General features: G+C 39.5%; 2 protein-coding genes and 1 long non-coding RNA gene across 3 annotated transcripts in view; 2 read left to right on the top strand and 1 right to left on the bottom strand.

Annotated features, from left to right (window-relative positions):
• The window catches only part of LOC112433408 (alpha-tectorin-like), a 31,983-nt gene extending 26,550 nt beyond the window's left edge, over window positions 1-5,433 (top strand). The window contains exon 15 of the mRNA XM_076882123.1: window positions 5,410-5,433. The gene's annotated coding sequence lies outside the window, so the exon portion shown is untranslated. The remainder of the gene's footprint in view (window positions 1-5,409) is intronic.
• LOC143416974 (uncharacterized) lies at window positions 1,533-2,565 on the bottom strand. The gene is made up of 3 exons (XR_013097217.1): window positions 2,468-2,565; window positions 2,075-2,192; window positions 1,533-1,987 (listed from the first exon to the last, which is right to left on the bottom strand). It is a non-coding gene; the product is annotated as an uncharacterized LOC143416974 (long non-coding RNA).
• Window positions 5,434-6,010: 577 nt separating the features above from the next.
• Window positions 6,011-21,154, top strand: LOC112430838 (alpha-tectorin). Its single transcript, XM_076879818.1, has 19 exons — window positions 6,011-6,165; window positions 6,706-6,781; window positions 10,310-10,401; window positions 10,690-10,914; window positions 11,590-11,664; window positions 11,813-11,918; window positions 12,049-12,178; window positions 12,312-12,549; window positions 12,771-12,921; window positions 13,049-13,136; window positions 13,243-13,305; window positions 13,493-13,692; window positions 15,175-15,306; window positions 15,400-15,587; window positions 15,748-15,896; window positions 17,323-17,568; window positions 17,682-17,844; window positions 19,552-19,644; window positions 20,996-21,154. The coding sequence occupies exons 2-18, from the start codon at window positions 6,736-6,738 to the stop codon at window positions 19,642-19,644; spliced, it is 2,385 nt and encodes a 794-aa protein (XP_076735933.1). The 5' UTR covers window positions 6,011-6,165; window positions 6,706-6,735; the 3' UTR covers window positions 20,996-21,154.
• Window positions 21,155-21,559: the final 405 nt, after the last annotated feature.

Below are 21,559 nucleotides of genomic sequence, written 5' to 3'. Positions count from 1 at the left end.
TGGGCTTTTTGTATTTTGTTGTGGGCTTTTTGTAATTTGTTGTGGGGTTTTTGTATTTTGTTGTGGGCTTTTTGTATTTTGTTGTGGGGTTTTTGTAATTTGTTGCGGTTTTTTAATTTGTTGCGATTTGCACTTCCCAGCCACCGTAATTTTCACCTGTAAAGCAGGACTGGGGGTAGGCGGAGGTTTACCCTGGTGCAGGTGAGCCGCAGCGGTCAGTTGAAGAATCCGCGAGTTTCTCTGTGAGTTTCCCATTACGTCGTTGCGCACTCGGTGCTTGTTTGGAAGTTTAGGGGTTTTTTTCGCTGTAAAAAGTTTTCTTCCCACGCACAACGGACACTAATGTTTTTGTCACTTTTTATGGAATCAAACACAATATAAGGTCAGTACTTCCACGCTTTAAACGCTGCACGCTCATACTCTCTCCCACAATCGATATATGATCCATTGTTGATCTGCACACAGCTGTTGTCACTAGCGGCGCACTCGCTTACGTCACTGTCGTGAGACATTCTCGCAAAAAAATCACGGTTTTAGTAACGCAGTAACGCAGCGTTCCTACGGGAAAGTAACGGTAATCTAATTACCGATTTTGCAATAGTAATCCCTTACTTTACTCGTTACTTGAAAAAAGTAATCAGATTACAGTAACGCGTTATAAGTAGCGCGTTACTGCCCATCTCTGGTGACCATAGCAAACAGGAAACTAATGTTGTAGGAGATGAGGCAAGCACTGAATTATTTTAAATCTTGTTAGGCAGAATTTAGAAGTTGACCACACATGTACACAATACTATGCACCCCAGATTATTTCAGAGCATTAAAAACAAAACAAAAACTAAGCTTTATGCAAAAAGACTACAAGAATTTCAGAATTTTTTGGGATGAGTTTTTGGGTTCACTTTCTCACAAGAAGAACGCCGGTGAGATTTGATCCAGGAGTTTAAATCTGTACCATGACCGCTTTCGTGCATTTTTCAGGATGTCAGTGGGGCAGTTTGAGGTTTGGTTAGCAGAGTTGGGAAGACATCTGTGGAGGCAGAGAAGTAATTTTAGGGAACTGACTGACAGGGAACAGGAGCAGCTTCTAGCTGTGTATCTGAGGTAAAAATAAAGGCCTGAATACTTGCAGATGATTTTGAGCTTCTAGAAATAAATTGAACACATCATTTTTGAAGTGAGAAATGTATTTGGTGACTCAAAGTCCTCCAAGAAGCAAGTCCTTCCACTCAGTTTCTTAAAAGCCTCCTGACACTTTAAACATTAGAAAAATTTATTTCAGTTGGCTGTTTAATGTTTTTGCCAAGTACTCTTTAAAATACCAGAATAGAGAGGATGGAGGATTTAAGTTTATTAGATTGATCAGTATTGCTGAACTATGAAATATTTTGAGTGCAGTGTGTTTTTTGCATACAGGCATAACAGAATAGCTTTAGTGTTTTGTTTTTTAAACTTGAGAATGAACTTATACAAAATGCAGCAAGATATTCAAAAAACATTTTTAATGATTAAAAAATACACTATATCGGATTCATATCGGTATCGGACATATAAAGTGGTATCGTGCCATCTCTAGTATATACAGAATGTGGCAACTGAAGTATACACAGAGGGAAATTCAGGGAAGTGCAGACAGCCATGTAGAACGAGACCCAGCTGAACTAAATTATCAACAATGGCACAAGGAAAGCACAAGCACACCAACTCAAAATAAACCAAAAATGTCATAATTATATGTCAAGTTTATTTCTAAAGTACATTTAAAAACTACAGCTGATGATTAAAGTTATGTACATCTAAAAGAAAATTCAAGTAACATAAAACAGAGGACACAATCAAAGTTTAGATTCAACAGTTTTTCCAAACAGTTAGAGTTGAAGCATTCGCAGAGACAACCCTGTGTTTCATCCCTGACAACCAAATACAGCACCGAGCTCCTGTCAGAGCTTCACACTGCAGCGATAAAGCTGTGCTGCACAGTGGGGACCTAAACATAATCATCAAATTAATGACAATGATAACACGATCACATGCTTAACTTGTTACAGACAAATATACACAATACACCTTTTACCTGACATCCTGTCAGAAAACACTGGAATTCACCCTACACCTAAAAATTTCCATGTATGGTGGATCCTAGATGCACTCCAGCTGTCGATGGTGTACTGCCCACAACTCAACAATGGCCTCTGGGAACAGACATAAATAAAAAGTTGTGTAATGTTCAATCTCACATCCTGTCCAACCTTTTGGAATGAGGTCTGTCACACTAGGTGTTTTGGCAAGATGCACTCCAGAAAACATGCCTGTCACCTTTTCATTGACATTGACATTAATTTTAATGTAAATCAAATTAATTTGATTTACATTAATTAACATTAATTATGTGTAACCACATAATTTCCTCAGGGATTAATAAAGTATTCTGAATGTGTCATTTAGTTCACTAATTAGTAGCATTTACCTTCACGACAGTGGTGATGTCTTTCAATTTGTAGCACAGCAAGTTTTTTGTGTTTATGATTCTGTGAGAATCGCTCCACATGGTTTACCCAAAGTATGTTGATTTCCTCAAAATCAAATGTGAAATGCGCCCTTATATCTGCTCCTCCCAAGCCTTGACATTCTAGATGTCTCATCTCAAAATACCTAAAAATTGTCTTTGTGTCCTTGCATGATGATACTGTAACTAGTTTTGTGTTTTTGCAAATATTTTGTTGACTCTTCATAAATAAAGGAGGTTTTCACATAGTTCACTCAAGTAAAATTGTTAAAAGTTAAATTGTCTACATTCCCCACTGGTTCCTGGTCCCTAAAAAGGTACCGTCTGAGCAGAAGCAGATGTAGATTAAAGTTGTTGTAATATGATGGCATTAACAGGACTCTAACAGTGTGAATACACGGTCATCCCAAAGATGAGGTGCAGTGAGGGTGACACGAAAACTTTCAGTGCATGCAAAATGACATCATTGCACTGAAAGATCCTCATTTTACACTCGGCTCCACTAAAATCCCATCTTGATGCAGTCTGGCCAGTTTAAAATACGTGTTCTTGCACAAAAGCACAACCAGAATACCATAGTAAAATGTCATGTGATTGAAAAAGTGAGACTGTGATGAAGATGATGTACATATGACAAAAATTAAATTTTTGCAAGAAATGCATTTTGAAAGTACACATAGTGTACTTTCTGTGGTGCAGTTTGTTAGCCCGAGTACATAAGCATACGCCGACAGATGTTCACCATCAGAGAAGCATGTACAAACTTAACGGTTCTTGATTCAGAGCCCAAATGTCAGAGTAAAGGAAGGCTTTCAGAATGTAAAGTGCGTATTGTTGTTAGCTGTAATAAAATCCCAGTGGGAACAAAATGTACACTAAAGTCCTTATTATCCAAACTGTTCCACATCCTGTATCTGTGTCTACACCGAGTCAAAGCAACATGACGTATAATGGGGTTTTTCAGATGAGTGTGTTAAGGACTGATAACAACTACGTAACACTGACACGATTACCTGTAAACATGCTGTGTACTCAAATGCATCTTTTGATATTTCAGAGGGCTGATAAAGGGACTGTGGGAGCTTTTCTATCTGTTACACCCAATAATTCTGACATGAAGCTGATGCTAATGACACTTACTAGAGATTTTTGTCAAACATCAGAAAACCTGCTCACAAAGGATTGGATCAATGGGTCAGTGAGTCCAAAGACTAAGCACAATGATCCTTCTAACATCTTTAAATGTAATGACCAATATTTTACATCCTGTTATGTTCCCTCCATTCATCCGCTAAAATTTAAAATTTGGGTTAAAACTTTTCAAACTTCAACATGGCATGTGTAAACATACTAGTTTTCTTAAGTAAGCCTAAATTATTTCTGTTTCAGAATCTTATTGTCAAGAACAACAAAATTGTAATCAAACCCGTCCTGAAAAAAATACTTTTTTATTAAGCCACAGCTGTGCAAATGATCTAGTTTAACTTTAAATCCACAAAACTTGTGAAATAAGTTAAAACTGAGGATTATCTTTCAACTTACACAGATAAATTATGTCAAAACCAAAAGAAATCAGTTTAGACTTGAGAAAAAGACTTGCTGAGGCTCAGAAAGCTGGAGCTAAAAATACAACATTAACAAAAATTTTCCAGGTGTCAAGAAGTGGAGTGAGAAGGATCATCGATACATTCAAAGACAGCCAGACAGTACAGAACAAGCCTGGCAGAGACTGGAAGGAATAGATCTCAAAGACTGGACAGAAAACTAGTGAGAGACGTGTCTAAAGACCCCAGAACAACCAACTCCTAGCGAACCTCGTCCCCACAGTGAAACACGGTGAGGATGCTTCATAGTGGAAGGAAACATGAAGAAAGAAAATGTGACAACCCTGAAGGAAAACATCAAGCAGTCAGCAGCAAAACTGTGCTTGGGTCTTCACTTTGTCTTCCAACATAACCGCAAAACAAAACAGACGTGGCTCCTTCAGGAGGCGATGAAAAACCAGCTCACAATGAGCATTACTGACTGGCCTGCACAAAGTCCTGACCTGAAGCCTGCTGAACATCTGTGGAGGGAACTGAAGACCGAGCTCCATAAAAGATGATCGTCAAATCTGGAGGTGCTTGAGAATTTTGCAAAAGAAGAATAGGCTGGGGTTACTCGGTTCAGGCTGTTATCCAACAGAGACCACACACAGCTGACTGTTAGCATCAGTGATGCTAATAATTCTGACCCTGCTAGTTTTGTGTTTTTGCAAAGTAAGAAGTAATGTGAGCATTCAAAATAAAACTAGGATGTTTGAACACGCTGTTTTAAACATTCCTGCTCTGTTTAATGAAATGTTCATTGAGCGACTAATGACCTACAGTGAAGTGATCATATTAGCCAGTGAAAGAGTGACATTATTCCATTTTTACCTATAACAGTTGTGGCCGATCTGTGTTTAATTCTGGGTAACTCACTCTTACTGCTTAATCAGTCTCTCTGTAGCTACTTAGAGTTGTGTTGCTGGCATATGCGACGTGCTTCTGACAAAAATTGATTAGTGTATTAATCTTTTGTTAATCTGTCAGCACAAGGAGTGAACTAAAGGAATTTTTGTTTGATACGATATCTCTGGCCTCAAACGTTCCAGCCTTGGGACTCTCCTCCATCTCTGCCATCTCTGTATCTTGGTGGCCTTGACGACTTTCTTGCCCGTGTGCACTTGTGTTTGCAGCCACGTGGTGATTAGAAAGCTGAGATTACGAACGGGACCGGGACAAGATGTTGGTCACTAGAAAAATCTCAGCAATCAAAATTCATAAGGAATTATTTCTAATTTTATTCCATTTAAGAAGACATAAATGTTATATGCTGAAAGGTTTCAAAAAACACCTGAAGCTCTCGGGGGCTTATTTCAGGTGTCTCTCTGTAAGAGGCTGATTCATCAGTGGGAGGTTCCCATCAGGTAGCTCCTCCAGCCCTCCTCTCTACCCCACTGGTTCCTGGTCCCTAAAAAGGTACCGTCTGAGCAGAAGCAGATGTAGATTAAAGTTGTTGTAATATGATGGCATTAACAGGACTCTAACAGTGTGAATACACAGTCATCCCAAAGATGAGGTGCAGTGAGGGTGACACGAAAACTTTCAGCACAAGGAGTGAACTAAAGGAATTTTTGTTTGATACGATATCTCTGGCCTCAAACGTTCCAGCCTTGGGACTCTCCTCCATCTCTGCCATCTCTGTATCTTGGTGGCCGTGACGACTTTCTTGCCCGTGTGCACTTGTGTTTGCAGCCACGTGGTGATTAGAAAGCTGAGATTACGAACGGGACCGGGACAAGATGTTGGTCACTAGAAAAATCTCAGCAATCAAAATTCATAAGGAATTATGTCTAATTTTATTCCATTTAAGAAGACATAAATGTTATATGCTGAAAGGTTTCAAAAAACACCTGAAGCTCTCGGGGGCTTATTTCAGGTGTCTCTCTGTAAGAGGCTGATTCATCAGTGGGAGGTTCCCATCAGGTAGCTCCTCCAGCCCTCCTCTCTACCTGGGTGTGGACAGCAGGAAGGATCCAAATAAAGAGAGACGGACGGCTCACAGAGACACCATCACCAGACAGCCTCCTTAGCAGCAGCCTCCACCCTCCTCATCCTCCAACAGAGCTCCAGAAGGTAAGACGAGCTGCACGAGTAGAACAATAAAGAGTCACTGACGGGCATCTCTGTGGCTTTAACAGGATAAATAACAGACAGACGAAGGAGTGGGCAAAACTCGCACACTGACTTTTAGAACTTTTAAATGCCGAGTCCTCCTTTTAAAGGATAAATTTAGGGTTTTCTTTGTTTTTTTTGCTCATGATACGCATTCCTCCAGTCTTTTATTCATATTGTTATGTTTCTCTTCTTTGAAGTTTGGTGTTTAATGAGAAAATAAACTTAGATTCAGAGAGGAAATGTGCCAAGTGTTGGTGCAAGGAGACAAATTTCACTGACAGCTGAAGGAGCATGGAGATGTTTAACTCGCACAGTGATGATTGTTCAGTTAGTCTGTTTCTGTGACATCTTCAGAGTCATAATTTCAAACATTCTGCATGCTGGGATTTTCCTAACCTTACAGATGATGTACAGTAATAACTCCAAGTGTTACCATTTGATGTTTGTGCTACTTTCTGTCCAATCACAGACGTCCAACTGTGTTTTTTTTTCTTTCAGGTCTTTGTCAGGCGATTGGTTCCCTCCAACATGCTGTGCCCACTGCTCTTCCTGTCTGCATTCATTGTACTGGCAGGTAAGCATGCACCGCAGCTACTTTAAAAGTATCCTTACTAGACTTGAGTATTTGGTGATTAGTATTCAGGAACTGATAATCAGAGACTGAGGAACAAAGACCAAATGACCTGAAGTAAGGAGGGACAGTGAAGGCCATTTGAAGTGCTGATAATCTGACAAACATGGACAGATTTTCCTGGGATCCTTGCTTTCATATCTTTATTTTAGAATAAACAATCATACAAACAAACAAGCATTTTTAAAGAGTTCAAGGGATGTAGATCTCTGTCATCTGCCCATCCATCAATCTGATGGTTCATTAATTACATTCAACACGACTCCCTGAACTCTTTCAAACGCCCTGTCTTGTCTTTTAGTTTCTATGTTTTTCTCGTGGAAGGTTTGGCGCGTTTGACAATGCTATGGTCTTTTTTGCATTGAAAACACTGAGCTTTACTAACATTTTGCTCACATTTAACATGTTTGTGTCCTTCAGGGTCCAAACACACTAAATATAGTTTTGGTTCTATGTGGAAGAAATTATTTCCTGTTTTCTGTTCACATTCAATTTAACTCACTCATCTTAAACTTTTCACGTAATAACTGAACATTTCAAGTCCTGTTTTTTGTTAATATTGAGTTATTTTCGTGGCATTTTGAACTAATAAGACTCAGACAAATTATAACCCCTAGTCCTGATCCTAAACTTGAGTTACTAAATTGAAATTTAAAGACAATAAACCAAAAGTGTAACTTGCAGTTAACTGACAGCATTTTTTTCAGTGGCAGAAACAAGCTTCCATATTTACTGGATGCAGGAAGATAAAACTGTACCATGGGGAAAATATGGATCGCTACACACAAAAATAGCAGTGTGTGTGTGAAGAGAAAGGCACTGTAGAGAAATATATAGTACTAAAAGTTTATACTTCAAGCACTTCAGTTAGTAAAACTGAAAAATGTTTAACAAGGTCACCAATACAAATATCTGCTCTCTTTTAGAATAATATATTAATGCTTATAAAACAGAAAAGATGTGTTAAGATATCTGCAGCCAGCCAGGAGAAAATCAGCAAATAAAGTTGAGAATCTTTTTTTTTTCTTAACTGATACTCAGAGAAATACAAAAACATTAGATGTCATTGAAAAAGTTTAGACCCTCCTTACTCGCCATCAGACGCGTTACTGTAATCTGATTACTTTTTTCAAGTAACGAGTAAAGTAAGGGATTACTATTGCAAAAACGGTAATTAGATTACCGTTACTTTCCCGTATAGGAACGCTGCGTTACTGCGTTACTAAAACCGTGATTTTTTTGCGAGAATGTGTCATGACAGTGACGTAAGCGAGCGCGACGTTGGTGACAACAGCTGTGTGCAGATCAACAATGGATCATATATCGATTGTGGGAGAGAGTATGAGCGTGCAGCGTTTAAAGTGTGGAAGTACTGACCTTACTTTGAGTTTGATTCCATAAAAAGTGACAAAAACATTAGCGTCCGTTGTGCGTGGGAAGAAAACTTCTTTTTACAGCGAAAAAACCCCCCTAAACTTCCAAGCAAGCACCGAGTGCGCTACCACGTAATGGGAAACTCACAGAGAAACTCGCAGATTCTTCAACTGACCGCTGCGGCTCACCTGCACCAGGGTAAACCTCCGCCTACCCTCAGTCCTGCTTCACAGGTGAAAATAGAGCAACAGGACCGCTGAGTCTTTGACTTTATTTATTTTCTGCTGTGTTTTACTTGCATCTATTTGAAAGACTGAGTGTAAACACAAAAAAATATTTTATTTTATGTGCTGGAATGTGCAGAAAATAGGTTTAAATGTTAAACTAATTTCTTCAAGTCAGAGAATGGTGCATATAATTTAAGTTTTGCTTGATGCATAAAGTTAAAAGATTAAAACTGATAAAACAAGTTTAAAAAAAGAGACTTTTCCATTTGATTACATTTTGTATGATGGATTATGCAGAAAAAGTAGAATTGGGCTGAAAGATCTATCGCTTTATCACCAATTCAGGTTGTAAATCGTGTTTTAAAAAGTAACTAAGTAACTAAGTAATTAATTACTTTTGAAAATAAGTAATCAGTAAAGTAACGGCATTATTTTTTGGGGAGGTAATCAGTAATTAGTTACTGATTACTTTTTTCAAGTAACTTGACCAACACTGCTCGCCATACAGAGGTCCGAGGGATCTCCCAGAAATGGCCAAGCTCATTTCTGGAGAATAGGTGATTGATTTCATACCTGCTGATCTCTTACCCAGTGCAGGTTAGGTTTGCAGTATTAGTTACCATCATGATATGCCCCAGTCACACTTTCACAGGACAGGAAACCCAGCGTAAATAAGATTGAATCCACACTTTTAAGCTTAAATTTCAAAACTTACATTTAACTACTGATTTTATCTACTGTTCTGTTTTTATCTGTTTTGATTTTATATACTGTTTTGTTTGTTTGTTTGTTTGTTTGTTTGTTTGTTTGTTTGTTTGTTTGTTTGTTTGTTTGTTTGTTTGTTTGTTTGTTTTATTAGTTTCAGGTTGGCCATTCTTGTATTTTGCTCGTTTGTGTTGTTGTGTTTGCACATCTCTGTTGCTTGTGGGGCTCGCACACAAGAATTTCACTCGCATGTGCTGTGCCAGTGTGCCTGCACATGTGATGTGACAATAAAAAGTGATTTGATTTGATTTGATTTGTTAATTAGTTAGTTAGTTTATTTGCTTGTTTTAATCAATTTTAAATCATGCTTTTTATTTTTTTTTTGTTTCTAATGTCTCTGTAAAGCACTTTGAATCACCTTGTTGTTGAATTGTGCTATACAAATAAACTTGCCTTGCCTTGCCTTGCCTTGAATCCTGCTTCGTAGTGGACCTCCAGTCTTTGCATTTGGAGTATTTTCCCTGTCCATATCTGTCTGTTACTGGTTTTTCAGCTTCACCCTGATTATCTGTGAGTCCCTGTCATGTATTTCATACATTTTGTTTTACTTTGTTTTAGCCTCACTGGCACTCTGAATGTTATCAACTCATCATATTCAGATCAAAACAGCTCTCATTCTCTTTTCCAAACACTGCATAGCTGATCTATACAATGCAATATCTGAAGTTACAACATAGTAACATTTCTGTACTTTAGTGTTTAGGCCTGTCGTGAGAGTACATGTTAATGTACTACCGTAACATAGATAAGACTTCATAAGTCCCCATATATCCATCAACCCTATTTCTTTAGCAAAATAATTTGAATAGTTGTTTTACACCAGCTATGAGACTGATCATGACCTATCCGGCTGTCCATCGCTGCATCGAGTATGCTCTGCTATTACAAATGAGAGTGTAAAGTGAGTAAGTAATAAAAACGTTAAGTCTACTATACCCATCCATATAAGTTCCCCAAGTTTAACTTGTAATCTACCCTCCTTTTCCAAGATTTTGGCAACTTGTACGAATACTTTGTTTCTACAAACGCGTGAATGTGAACCTTTGTTTGTCCTAACAGCTAACAGGCTGCAGCTCACACCTCTCACGTGTGTCTGTGTCTTCAGGTGCTCAGCAACAGACAATCAGTGAGTCTTCAGTGTTGGACATCAGCTCATGTCCCATCACATATTATGGACAGACGTACGGGAAGCTCTATGTGAGTAGGATGAAGCCTGATGTTTTAGCAGAGCTTTATGTGTTGTTGCTGTTTAATCTCCACCTGTAGCAGAGATGATGTTTGCAGACTGAGTGAAGAGTTCAGAGATCAGCGTCTTATTAATGTCCTCTGCAGTGATGCTGAGTATGTAACCATCACCTGATGCAGCTTCCTGAAGCAGAGCGAGAGCTCTGACTGAAACCTGAGCACCAACAGTTCAGCTGTACATGACAGAAAAACCCACAAAATATTTTGCTATTTGATTTGTTGTGTCTCTGATTTTTACAGGCGAACTTCACAAGAGAAGTGATTGCGTTCTGTTTTGACAAGTTTTACAACCCTGGGAATAAAGGCGACTGCATCATAGGGAGCTCACCTGACAAAAGGAGAGCAGTTCTTTCTATAGTTCAAGCAGATTCTTTTCTTGAACGTTGGATTAGAAATAAAACACAAACAATTCAGAACAGTTTGAGATGCAGTGTGCAAATAATCATGCCGATCCGCCATTTAACGGTGAGTCCTGCTCTGTATCACAAAGCCTGAAGGGTGTGCCTAAAATTAATAGTTTCAATCAACACTGAAAACAAACATAAAATGAAAAATGTTTTTTTTATTTTTTATTTTTTAAAGGGACATTGTAGACTAATTAACATGAGTATGTCAGATGCAGCCGTACAGGCTAGTTTTCACCTGAAGGGTGAAGGAAAACCAAAGATGCAAAGGCATCTAAGCGTACACAGGAGACAGGACCAACGCATGTGAATGGTAAAAGTAATGCATAATCATAACCAAACAAACTAAACATCAAAAGCAACTATTAAAGATTGAAAACAGAGGCACTTTAAGACAATACAGACCATGAAAACAGAGACTTGCATGGATACCACTTCAGTATATGACAACATGTTGGATTATGATCGTGTTTGTTTAAAAATCACTTTTTCTGCTATTTTTGTTGCTAGCAGAAGGATTGGTCTGATGATTGGTTATATAATCACCTGATTTAAAAACATGTGTGATGACTGTAGTTTTTATAGCATATGGAAACACTCCATTATGAAATTCAAAATGTTTTAGCAATGCAGCTCAACAGGCCCAATGTTAATGTTGTGAACCTGAGCTTTTCTAAACACTTTCAGATGAAACTTCTTCACAGTGACTGAATCTTTCCTGTTAACCTGTTTACAGATGATCTTAAACCTATTCAACTTTGGGACAGAAGCAGCTCTGAGTTTGGAAGCACATGGCACTGGTTTAGTGGCGGTGAGTCTGTGTGTATATGAACAATAACACTTTGACGTAATATGTTAAATACTTTATATTTAATGCCAACATTTGTGTCTGTTTTCAGCTTGATGTCAGTTCTTTCTGTTCTGTGATTATAACATTAGCTGTGTTTGTTTCTGTTTAGCTCCAAACTCGGGTCAGTGATGTCGTAATCGACACATTAGCAGTTAATAACGTTCTTAACAAGTATCGTAATGATACCGTAGATATCAGTGGATGCAGACACTCAGGTTAGTGAATCTTAAACTCCTACCGTGACTTTGGGATTATGTAATTCTGAAAGATTTGATTGTTACTGTTTTATTTGCACTTACAGTTGGAAAACTGTTGAACTAAAGTGAAGCCTCTATCTCTTCCCAGGTACTGTGTATAAACCTGGTACTGTGGTCAACTCTGACCCACAAATCTGCTCCAATGTCACCTGTTCTGAGACTGCAACCCTCCAGACCTCTGGTTGTGGTCCATTGGAGTATTGTCAAGGCAACGGCATGTAAATATTTTCTCTTCATATTTTGTTACTAAAAGGTTCTACAGTGAAATAACTTAAGAAATAGAGGGTCCCCTGCGGTAACCTTCTTTGGCAGCAACTCATGGTGATGTTTGTGGTTGGTTGCCTTTGTTAGCTGCAGGTTGGCCTCCACCTGCACTGTGACCGGCCCCACTGTCATCGACGTCCACGGCCATATGAACTCCATCCAGGATCGCTGTGCGTACTCTCTGTTCTCGACTCCGTTACTCCCAGATTTCCTTGTTCTGGGGAACTTCAGGGAAAGACGTCGTAAAGATGTGAGCTTTTTGGACAGTGTGACGCTGCGTGTGGACGGGCATGACATTCACCTGGAACAAGGTGGGAGAGTTCAGGTAAGCGACCTACAGCTACAGTTCATGTGTCAGAGTGGAGTCTGATCCAAAGTCCTCCCTCATCCTCTGCTGTGTCTCCTCGCATCGTTCTTCTCAGGGCTGTTAGAAGCAGTTCTTTCAGAGCTGCTGAACTCAGTGGTTGTTGCTGTGAAATCAGCCTGTTTGTGTGTTTGACATGTTTCACTCAGTGTTTCCTCCACTTTGTCTCTGCTGTGATGCAGCTGGACGACTCCACACTGACCCTCAGCAGCTCATCTCAGCTGGTTCATGGTGTGCAGCTCTCTAAGGACCAAACTGGAGTCACTGCCGAACTCACCAAACTCAGCATCTCTGTCTTCTTTGATGGCGACACCGCACAGATCGTCTTAAAAGGTACAGAAAATAAAGTTTAACTCATGTAATGTAAACTGTAAACTGTGCTGTTATTTATTGAGCTGCTGTGTTCCTCCAGTTTGAATATTGATGCTGATCTGACTCATTCTGTCCTGATCCTGTGCAGGACAAGCTGGTTCATCTGTGGAGGGTCTGTGTGGAAACTCCAGCAGCTCTCTGAGTGACCTGAGGCTCTCTGAGTACAGCTCCACCAGGTAAGACCTCATCACAAGCTCAGAGTCCCTCTGACTGCTGCTGCTGATGTTGCAGATATTCTGTTTGTATGAATGAGCCTGAACTTTGTTGTTTGTCGCCCCCTAGCTGTGAGATGCAGTACAGTGAGCCTGCTGACACCACGATCGACTGCACCAGTGTGACTGAACGGTGAGCAGACTGATCCACAAGGCAGGATCTGTTTACCCTTTGACGTAATAAAAAACATGTGTGTTGATCTGTCTTGTAAATTACATGGTACATCACATGTGACTGTAGCATAGATGGAAGATAAACACAACTGATTACAGATTATTATTTTATTGTCTTCAATTTTGTTTCTCTATCTGTGGTACAGCTGTAATCTCCTGAAGGAGGCGCCCTTCTCCTCCTGTAACACTGACATCGACCCAGAGCCCTACATAACCGCCTGCACCGACACTTTGTGTAAATATCCTGCAGTGGACGGACTCAACTGTCAGTTCCTGAAGGCCTACGCCAGAGCCTGCAGTCTACACAACCACACTCTGGATGGCTGGACATCAAATACCGGCTGCTGTAAGATGTTAATAAGACCTTAATAAGACGTCAGATTGTCACTGATTTCTAGAATCGATTCAATTCTGATTCGATTTGATTTGAATCGGGGAAATTTGGCCTCAGACAGTCAGAAATATTATAATTCAGATCATGCATCGGTACATTTCTATATTTTTATATCTATAAAAAGAAAGCTGACACTTGCGAGACTTTATCAAAGGTGTAAGCATCACAGCAGATACCTTTGTGTCAAAGTAACTGAGGATAAAACACAGAAAAACATGAAGGTGATTTTCCTGGCCTGAGATTTTATAAAAATATTCTGTAGTAGATCAAAAACGAAAGAAACCCATTAATCAGCATATGAACATTACCTGATGCTGCTGAAGTGAAGCAGAGCAAAGTTACAGAGGTTTTATTAGAGACACAGCTAAACGTTTTGCAATTTTGCACAATTTTAAAAAGTTTAAATTTGTTCAGTAGCCTATTGAACAGAAGAAATTAGCTTTTCTTTTCGGAAGTAAGTAAAAGGAAAAAAACAGCGGCCAACAGTGCTGTAAACAATGGTAGACTTGTGCGCAAGCGAATAATGAAGAAAACAGATTTTTAGACTGGAAACTTGTTAGCAGAGACGGGTCTTCCAGCAGAATCTGCATGAATATTGAAGATACTTATTATCTAGACGGAGGAATAATCACACGTGGGGCATCGGCTTTCATGGGAACATTCACACCAAAAGGTGACTTTGTTTATTGAACTCTCGCGTATACTCCGCAGCATAACAGGAAGCATCCTTTCAAAATAAAATCACAACAGATGACAATGAGGGCATACCTATTAACTAGCTCAACAAAACTGTTCTTGAAGTAGACTGAGAGAGAGAGAGAGAGAGAGAGAGCTGTGCATGAAGTGTGATTGTATCGTGGTGGAAGCAAAACAGCAAAAGTAAGAGGGAATTCACGTCGATGTTTATCAAATGTGAAGCGTAGTTTGCTGCTTCTTTTGCTGCTGGTTCAGTGAATTTTGGTTGGAGAGAGAAACCTGCAGCTTCGGAATCTAGAGCAAAAAAGCGTGGACCCGCCGAAACATCAGAATCAGCGAGCTGTCGGCTTTCAGCTCCAGTCCGTGCCGTCGGGTGAGAAAGGCAACATCTCACTAATCCTGATCCTGATCCGCGGGTCCGCGCTTTGTGTTTACGTCTTTGTGCAGAATCCGTGTACCTGCTCTCATTTACTGTTTTAGCTGTTTGGTGGTTGTTGAAATTTTGTGAGGTTTAACCTGAGATTCTGGCTTTTTGGGCAAAATAAATTTAGATTAAAAAATCGATTCAGGATTTTAATGAATCGATATCACGTTATCCAAGCTAGAATCGATTTTAATCGATAAATCACTAATCAAAACCCACCCCTATTAATAAGCTCTCCTTTGTTAAAGAACTGAACTGTGGAGTTTTAGAGCTCCCATGTTTTCAGGATAATACATCAGTGTGTTCCTCTGTAGCCTCTGAGGCCTTCTGTCAGGACAGGACCTGCAGCGATCACGAGTTCTGTGGTGAGAAGACGGTCAGTGGTGACACTCGCTGCTTTTGTCGGACCATTTTTGCCTCCAAGTACCAAGCAAACAACTCTTTGGGTACGACAGCTGTGACATCACCATGACAACAGGGCTGAATAATGGAGGAAAACTTCTAACTGTGATTTTTCTGACTGATATTGTGACGTTCAGGTGATGCAGCGGTCTGCAAGGAGAACACTGCTTCAGTCACTCTGGTCGGTTGTCTCCTGGAGGACAAAGACATCAATTACTCTGCTTTACAGCTCAACGACCCGACCTGCAGGGGTCAGGTGGACGAGCTCACCCACATGGTGACCTTCAGCTTCAACAGCAGCAACAGATGTGGGACGGTGGTCACGGTGGGTTTCATCTCCTGCTGTTTAAGCTTTGATCTCTGTGAATTCTAAAATTTTTGGTCATCTGAAGTTTATACCAGTCAGTCAACATCTTAAACAGTATCAGATGTTAAAGATGAAACAATGAAGAACTTGCTTAGTATCTGATTATGTGACCCTGCAGACCAACAACAGCTACATCATCTATAAGAACACCATCAGGAGCCAGAATTACTCTGACGTCATCACTCGCAAAGACCAAGTCCAGATCGACTTCTCCTGTGTTTACAGTCAGCCAAGCATCCACACTGCAACCTTCAGAATCAGAGACTGGTTTGTAGTGGCTGCTAGGTATTGTTTGAATATTTGTTAAAATGTGGGCATTGCTAACAGTGCAAGTATTTTAAGATGTTGGGATTAGGGCTGCTCGATTATGGCAAAAATGATAATCACGATTATTTTCACTGAAATTGAGATCTCGATTATTTGACGATATTTATTTAACCCTTACGACCTACTATAGAACCAAGTCCGCCAGAGCTTATATTATTTTTTTACATGTTGTAGTGCCATTTGTGGGAGCATTTCAAGTTGCTATACAACTATTATAGCCCATATTTTAATAATATGTATGCATTAAGTCCATAGTAACTACATTAATTGCAAAAAAGTGCAATAAACTACAAAAAAATTGAAAATAATTTTTGTTTTTTTTACATATATTTCTACTTGGAGAAATTTAAGAGGTTTATCCCTCAAAACTTTAAATACAAAAAGTTGCAAAAAATAGTTTACAACAACAGGAAATTTATTTTGAGTGTCTTCATAGTTTTATTTTGGAGATACACCAATTTTTATATACTGCAGGAAAAACGAAAAAACAATCCTAGCATGTGCATGAAAATAAACTATTTCCAGCAGTGCAATTCGAGTTCTAAGCATCCCAGAAACTATTCAGAAAAGTCAAACATGACTTATAAAAACACCAGTGTAGGCTTTTAAGGCCTACAAGTAAAAACAACTACATTTCTGCGAAAATGACGTCATTTCCGGTTTCGGGCAGGAAATGGCGGACATGCGATAGTTCGCGCTGACGTCTGTTTCACTGTGGGAAGTGTTACGAACAGCTGATCGGATCGGCAAAGCGTGTTTCTGGAATATTATGTTTTTGTTCCTGCAAGAGCTTTTTATGCAATTTTTGCAAAGCTTTATGTGGAAGGAAACCGTGACCGAGGACAAGCTGATGGCATAAGATGTAAGTACAACTCCTCCGGTTTCATATGCAAAACAAATTATTGCGCTAGCTTACACGGCTCAGGGTTCTTCAGGGATTTAAAAATAGTTACACAAAACGGAGCATGCTGCTCTGACCGGATTTAAAGGGTTAACAATGACTTTAAAAAATAATATAAAATAGTGTGCAACACCACTGAAGTTTGTTCTTTTTTTTTTTTACCTCTCTTTTCAACCAACGGCAGTCACTCTCCTCTCCAAATAACTTCTGCTTAGCTTTCCGAGCTTCCCTCGTGTCCTCTTAATCAGCGGTCTCCACCCTTTTTTGCGCCACGGACCGGTTTATGCCCGACAATATTTTCACGGACCGGCCTTTAAGGGTAAATGAGGGAGGGGCTAATAATCGGCTCAGTCATTTTTAATGATCGTTGAAAGCCCAGATCGTAATTGTGATTAAAATTCGATTAATTGAGCAGCCCTAGTTGGGATTGTTGTTAACAACAGTGTAAATGTGTGCATTCTGCAGGTCTGTTGCACAGCGCATCACATCTGGAGCTTGGAATTACACTCTGACTATCAAGGCCTACACTGATGCCGGCCGCACACAACTTGTGGAGTGGAACAGTGAATTGCAGTTGAACGAGAAAATCTGGATGGTGTTGAAGACCGATGGCTTGGATGGAAGCATGGTCAGTGTGGTGACCGACTCCTGCTGGGCAACTGACAAGGCATCACCCACCAGCAGTCCAAGACATGATCTGATCATTAACGGGTGAGAGAAACTCAGAGGTGGTGGTTGCTCGCTGCTGCTCAGAGATTAATTCAACTCCTTTTGATCACTATTATGGACTCCTGAACAAAGTTTATTTTCCTGCTTATGATCAGCTGTGCAAACCCTGCTGACCCGACGGTGCAGGTGGAGGAAAACGGACTGGCAACCTCCACTTACTTCTCCTTCAACATGTTCCGGTTCACTGGGGGCTCTAGTGACATCTTCCTTCACTGCCAACTCCACCTGTGTCCCAAACAGGGGAACAACTGCATCCCGGTACGCAAATGTTCATAGAAAGATATACCAAATCTGGCCATCTTTTCTGATTTCATGAGACATTGCTCTGCACATAGACATTTCTCTTCAGTGTGCAAATGTTCAAGCACTGAAGCGCATTATTTACTGTTCCTTATCCATAGTGTCTTTTGCTATTGATGTCCAAATAGCTTCTAGATGTCCACAGAGAATTGGTTTGCATAAAACGAGCTGTCTTTGAATACATTAAATCTCAAATCTGCTCAACAGAACTGAAGTCTGACCTTTCGCTTCGCCATTTCATCAGGTCCAGAACTTCACATTCTTTTTTCTTGGTCAAATAGTGTCTGCACAGCTTTGACTTATGATTGGGGTCAATGTCTTGTTGGTATATGAACCCACGACTAATCAGCTCCGGTCCAGAAGAGACTCCATAATGCACTAAAATGTTGTGGTAGACTTTCTTGTCCATGACACCATAGATTTTTTTCCTAATTTGCCCGAGCTGTTAGATATGGGTGCAGTGCATCAAGCATTAACCCTTTAAAGGCGGTCGGAGCAGCAACGCTCCGTTTTGCGTAACTATTTTTAAATCCCTGTAGAACCGGAACCATGTAAGCTAGCACAATAATTTTGTTTTGCATATGAAACCGGAGGGGTTGTACTTACATCTTATGCCATCAGCTTGTGCTAGGTCACGGTTTCCTTCCACATATAGCTTTGCAAAAATTGCATAAAAAGTGCTTGCAGGAACAAAAATGTAATATTCCAGAAACACACTTTGCCAATCCGATCAGCTGTTCGTAACACTTCCTACATTGAAATAGACGTCAGCGCGAACAATCGCATGTCCGCCATTACCTGCCCGAAACCGGAAGTGACGTCATTTTCGCGGAAAATGTAGTTTTTTACTTGTAGGCCTTAAAAGCCTATACTGGTGTTTTTAAAAGTCATGTTTGACTTTATGCTTTTCTGAATAGTTTCTGTGATGCTTAGAACTCAAATTGCGCTGCTTTAAATAGTTTATTTTGATGCACATGCTGTTTTCTTTGCAAATTTGCATTATAGGATTGTTTTTCAATTTTTCTGCAGTGTATAAAAATTGGTGTATCTCAAAAATAAAACTATGAAGACACTCAAATTAAATTTCCTGTGGTTGTAAACTATTTTTGCAACTTTTTTGTATTTAAAGTTTTGAGGGATAAACCTCTTAAATTTCTCCAAGTAGAAATATATGTAAAAAAACAAAACAAAAACGATGTTCAATTTCTCTGTAGTTTATTGCACTTTTTTGCAATTTATGTGGTTAATATGGATTTAATGCATAAATATTATTAAAATTTGGGCTATAACAGTTGTATTGATGTATAGCAACTTGAAATGCTCCCAAAAATGGCACTACAGCATGTAAAAATATAAAGTAAGCTTTGGCGGCCTTGGTTCTATGGTAGGTCTTAAAGGGTTAAAAGGTTCTTCAGCTTTTGAAAATGCTGTTTCTGATGCTGTTCATTGTTATCACCGGAATTCATCATTTTTAAAAGATGAATCGACCCATATATAATAGATGCTGATCGACTTTCAGAGACTACTATCATCAGATTCAATAAAAATGTTATAATTGGAGGGTTTTGACACAAAAGATGAAATGTTTGCTGTCAGTGGCTTCAGTCCTAAATGAATGGATCACTCTTGGTTTTGTAAAGCCTGGACTTTGTCTTTAACTTCCAGACGTGTAACACACCTGCTCGGGTACGCAGATCTGCCAGTTTGACATATGAACCTGAAGCTCCAGCCTTCATCAGCGTGTCCTGGACTTATTAGGTAAGGTACAATCGGCTTTTGTGATTTACCATCATATATGTTAAGTGGTGATTGCTGAAGAGAACAGTGAAGTTTAAGTAAGAAATTCAGAAAGAGGAAAAATGCCTGAGGAAACCTCACTGGTGGAGGTGGAAAGAGACATTACAGATATGTTAGCAATTTTTACTGGAGTTAAGTTTTCTGCCCACCTAAACTGATGGGTTTGTATTTCCAACTTTGCCTGATAAGCTGTTGAGTGAATAAAATGTCCTAGTTTATACAGTGGTTCAAAAAGGTGTTTCCCCCCTTCCTGATTTGCTATTTCCTTTGTAGATTTGTCACACTTAAATGTTTCAGATCATCAAAAGAATTTAAATTTAAAATTTTAAGAGGAAAAAACCTACATGGCCCTGTGTGAAAAAGTGATCGCTCCCTTAAACCTTATAACTGGTCGGGCCAAACTTAGCAACAACAGCTGAAACGAAGCGTTTACCATAAATGGCAGTCTGTCTTGTACAGTGCTGTGAATGAATTTCGGCCCGCTCATTTTTACAGAATTGTTGTAATTTAGCCACATTGGAGGATTTTCAAGCCTAAACCACCTTTTTGAGGCCATGCTACAGCATCTCAATCAGATTCAGGTCAGGAATTTGACTTTGGCCACTCCAAAGTTTTCATTTTGTTTTTCTTAAGCCATTGAGGTGGACTTGCTGTTGTGCTTTGGATGATTGTCCTCCTGCAGAACCCAAGTGAGAATATACGGCCATCTGTTCGTGATCTCAGCTTGAGGTCAAGAATCGTTCTTTTGTGACCTCCTGGATGAGTTGCTGATGCACTCTTGCAGTAATTTTGGTAGGCTGGCCTGTGAAAGTTCATCACTGTTCGAGGTTTTGTCCATATGTGGATAATGGCTCTCACCGTGGTTCACTGAAGTCCCAAAACCTTAGAAATGGCCTTCTAACCCTTTCCAGACTGAGAGATGTCACCTACTTTGTTTATCAGCCGTTTCTTTGGATCGTGGTATGTTGTTTTGCTTTTTGAGATCTCTTAGCTTGCTTCAGTTTGTTAGAAAATTTCTATTTAATTACAAATACTTTTTCATACAGGGCCATGTTATCTTTGTCTAATATTTAAATTTGTTTGATGATCTGAAACACTTAAGAGTGACAAATACACAAAAAATAGGAAATTAGGAAGGGGGCAAACACTTTTTCACACCACTGTACGTCACCTGACAGTCCAGCATCAGGGCAGAGGTCATCCTCAAACACAGATGATTCCAACAGAAGAACTGGGATATGATTTGTGAAAAGGAGCCAAGGTCTGTGACAGAAAGAACAGCAGTCACAGTTTACTCTGGTTGTCTTCTCAGGTGGTTTCCACGGTGACTTTGATGGACTGACTGACCAACCGAGTGCTGACCTAATGTGACAGTGTTCGCAGAGACAAGAGACATGCTGCTTTTATCCATCTCCTTTATACTTGTGCTATTTCTGCTAAAGGATGGAAAAATAAAACGTGTGGTAACCAGTCTGTGTTTTTCCAGAATTTCATTACTTCTACTTTTTGGCTCTGAAACTGTTCAGCTTGAACTCCAGTCTTTTCAGCTTTAATGAATATTTCCTGCAATACATTCAGAGGCTTTGAAAAGCTGACGGGCTTAGAAAAATGAAAAGATGTGCACTAATATTAGTGTTACAGACACCACCCATTCATTCCACATTTAAACATACAGTTGTGGTCAGATGTTTATACACACTCATCATGAATGTCATGGTAATTTGGTTTTTTTAAATAAGTTATTGGAACTGGCCTTTTTCGATGGTGGAATGATGGTATAGCATACATCTTTAATTACTTTAAAAAATAAGAGCTGGGTGCTCAAGTTTGAATTTATTTGGAATTTTCTCTAATTCACACAGGGTCGAAAACTATG

The sequence above is a fragment of the Maylandia zebra genome, linkage group LG3 (assembly GCF_041146795.1).
Source record: "Maylandia zebra isolate NMK-2024a linkage group LG3, Mzebra_GT3a, whole genome shotgun sequence".
Lineage (NCBI taxonomy): Eukaryota > Metazoa > Chordata > Actinopteri > Cichliformes > Cichlidae > Maylandia > Maylandia zebra.
The sequence above is the reverse complement of the archived record's forward strand: the minus strand, read 5'-3'. Positions and strand labels throughout refer to the sequence as shown.

Bases quoted from the DNA above. Each gene is read 5' to 3' on its own strand.
- LOC112430838 (XM_076879818.1), top strand. From the start codon at position 6,736: ATGCTGTGCCCACTGCTCTTCCTGTCTGCATTCATTGTACTGGCAG. The intron at 10,402-10,689 runs GTGAGTAGGATG...TGATTTTTACAG, and splicing joins AGACGTACGGGAAGCTCTAT to GCGAACTTCACAAGAGAAGT. The intron at 17,569-17,681 runs GTGAGAGAAACT...GCTTATGATCAG, and splicing joins CATGATCTGATCATTAACGG to CTGTGCAAACCCTGCTGACC.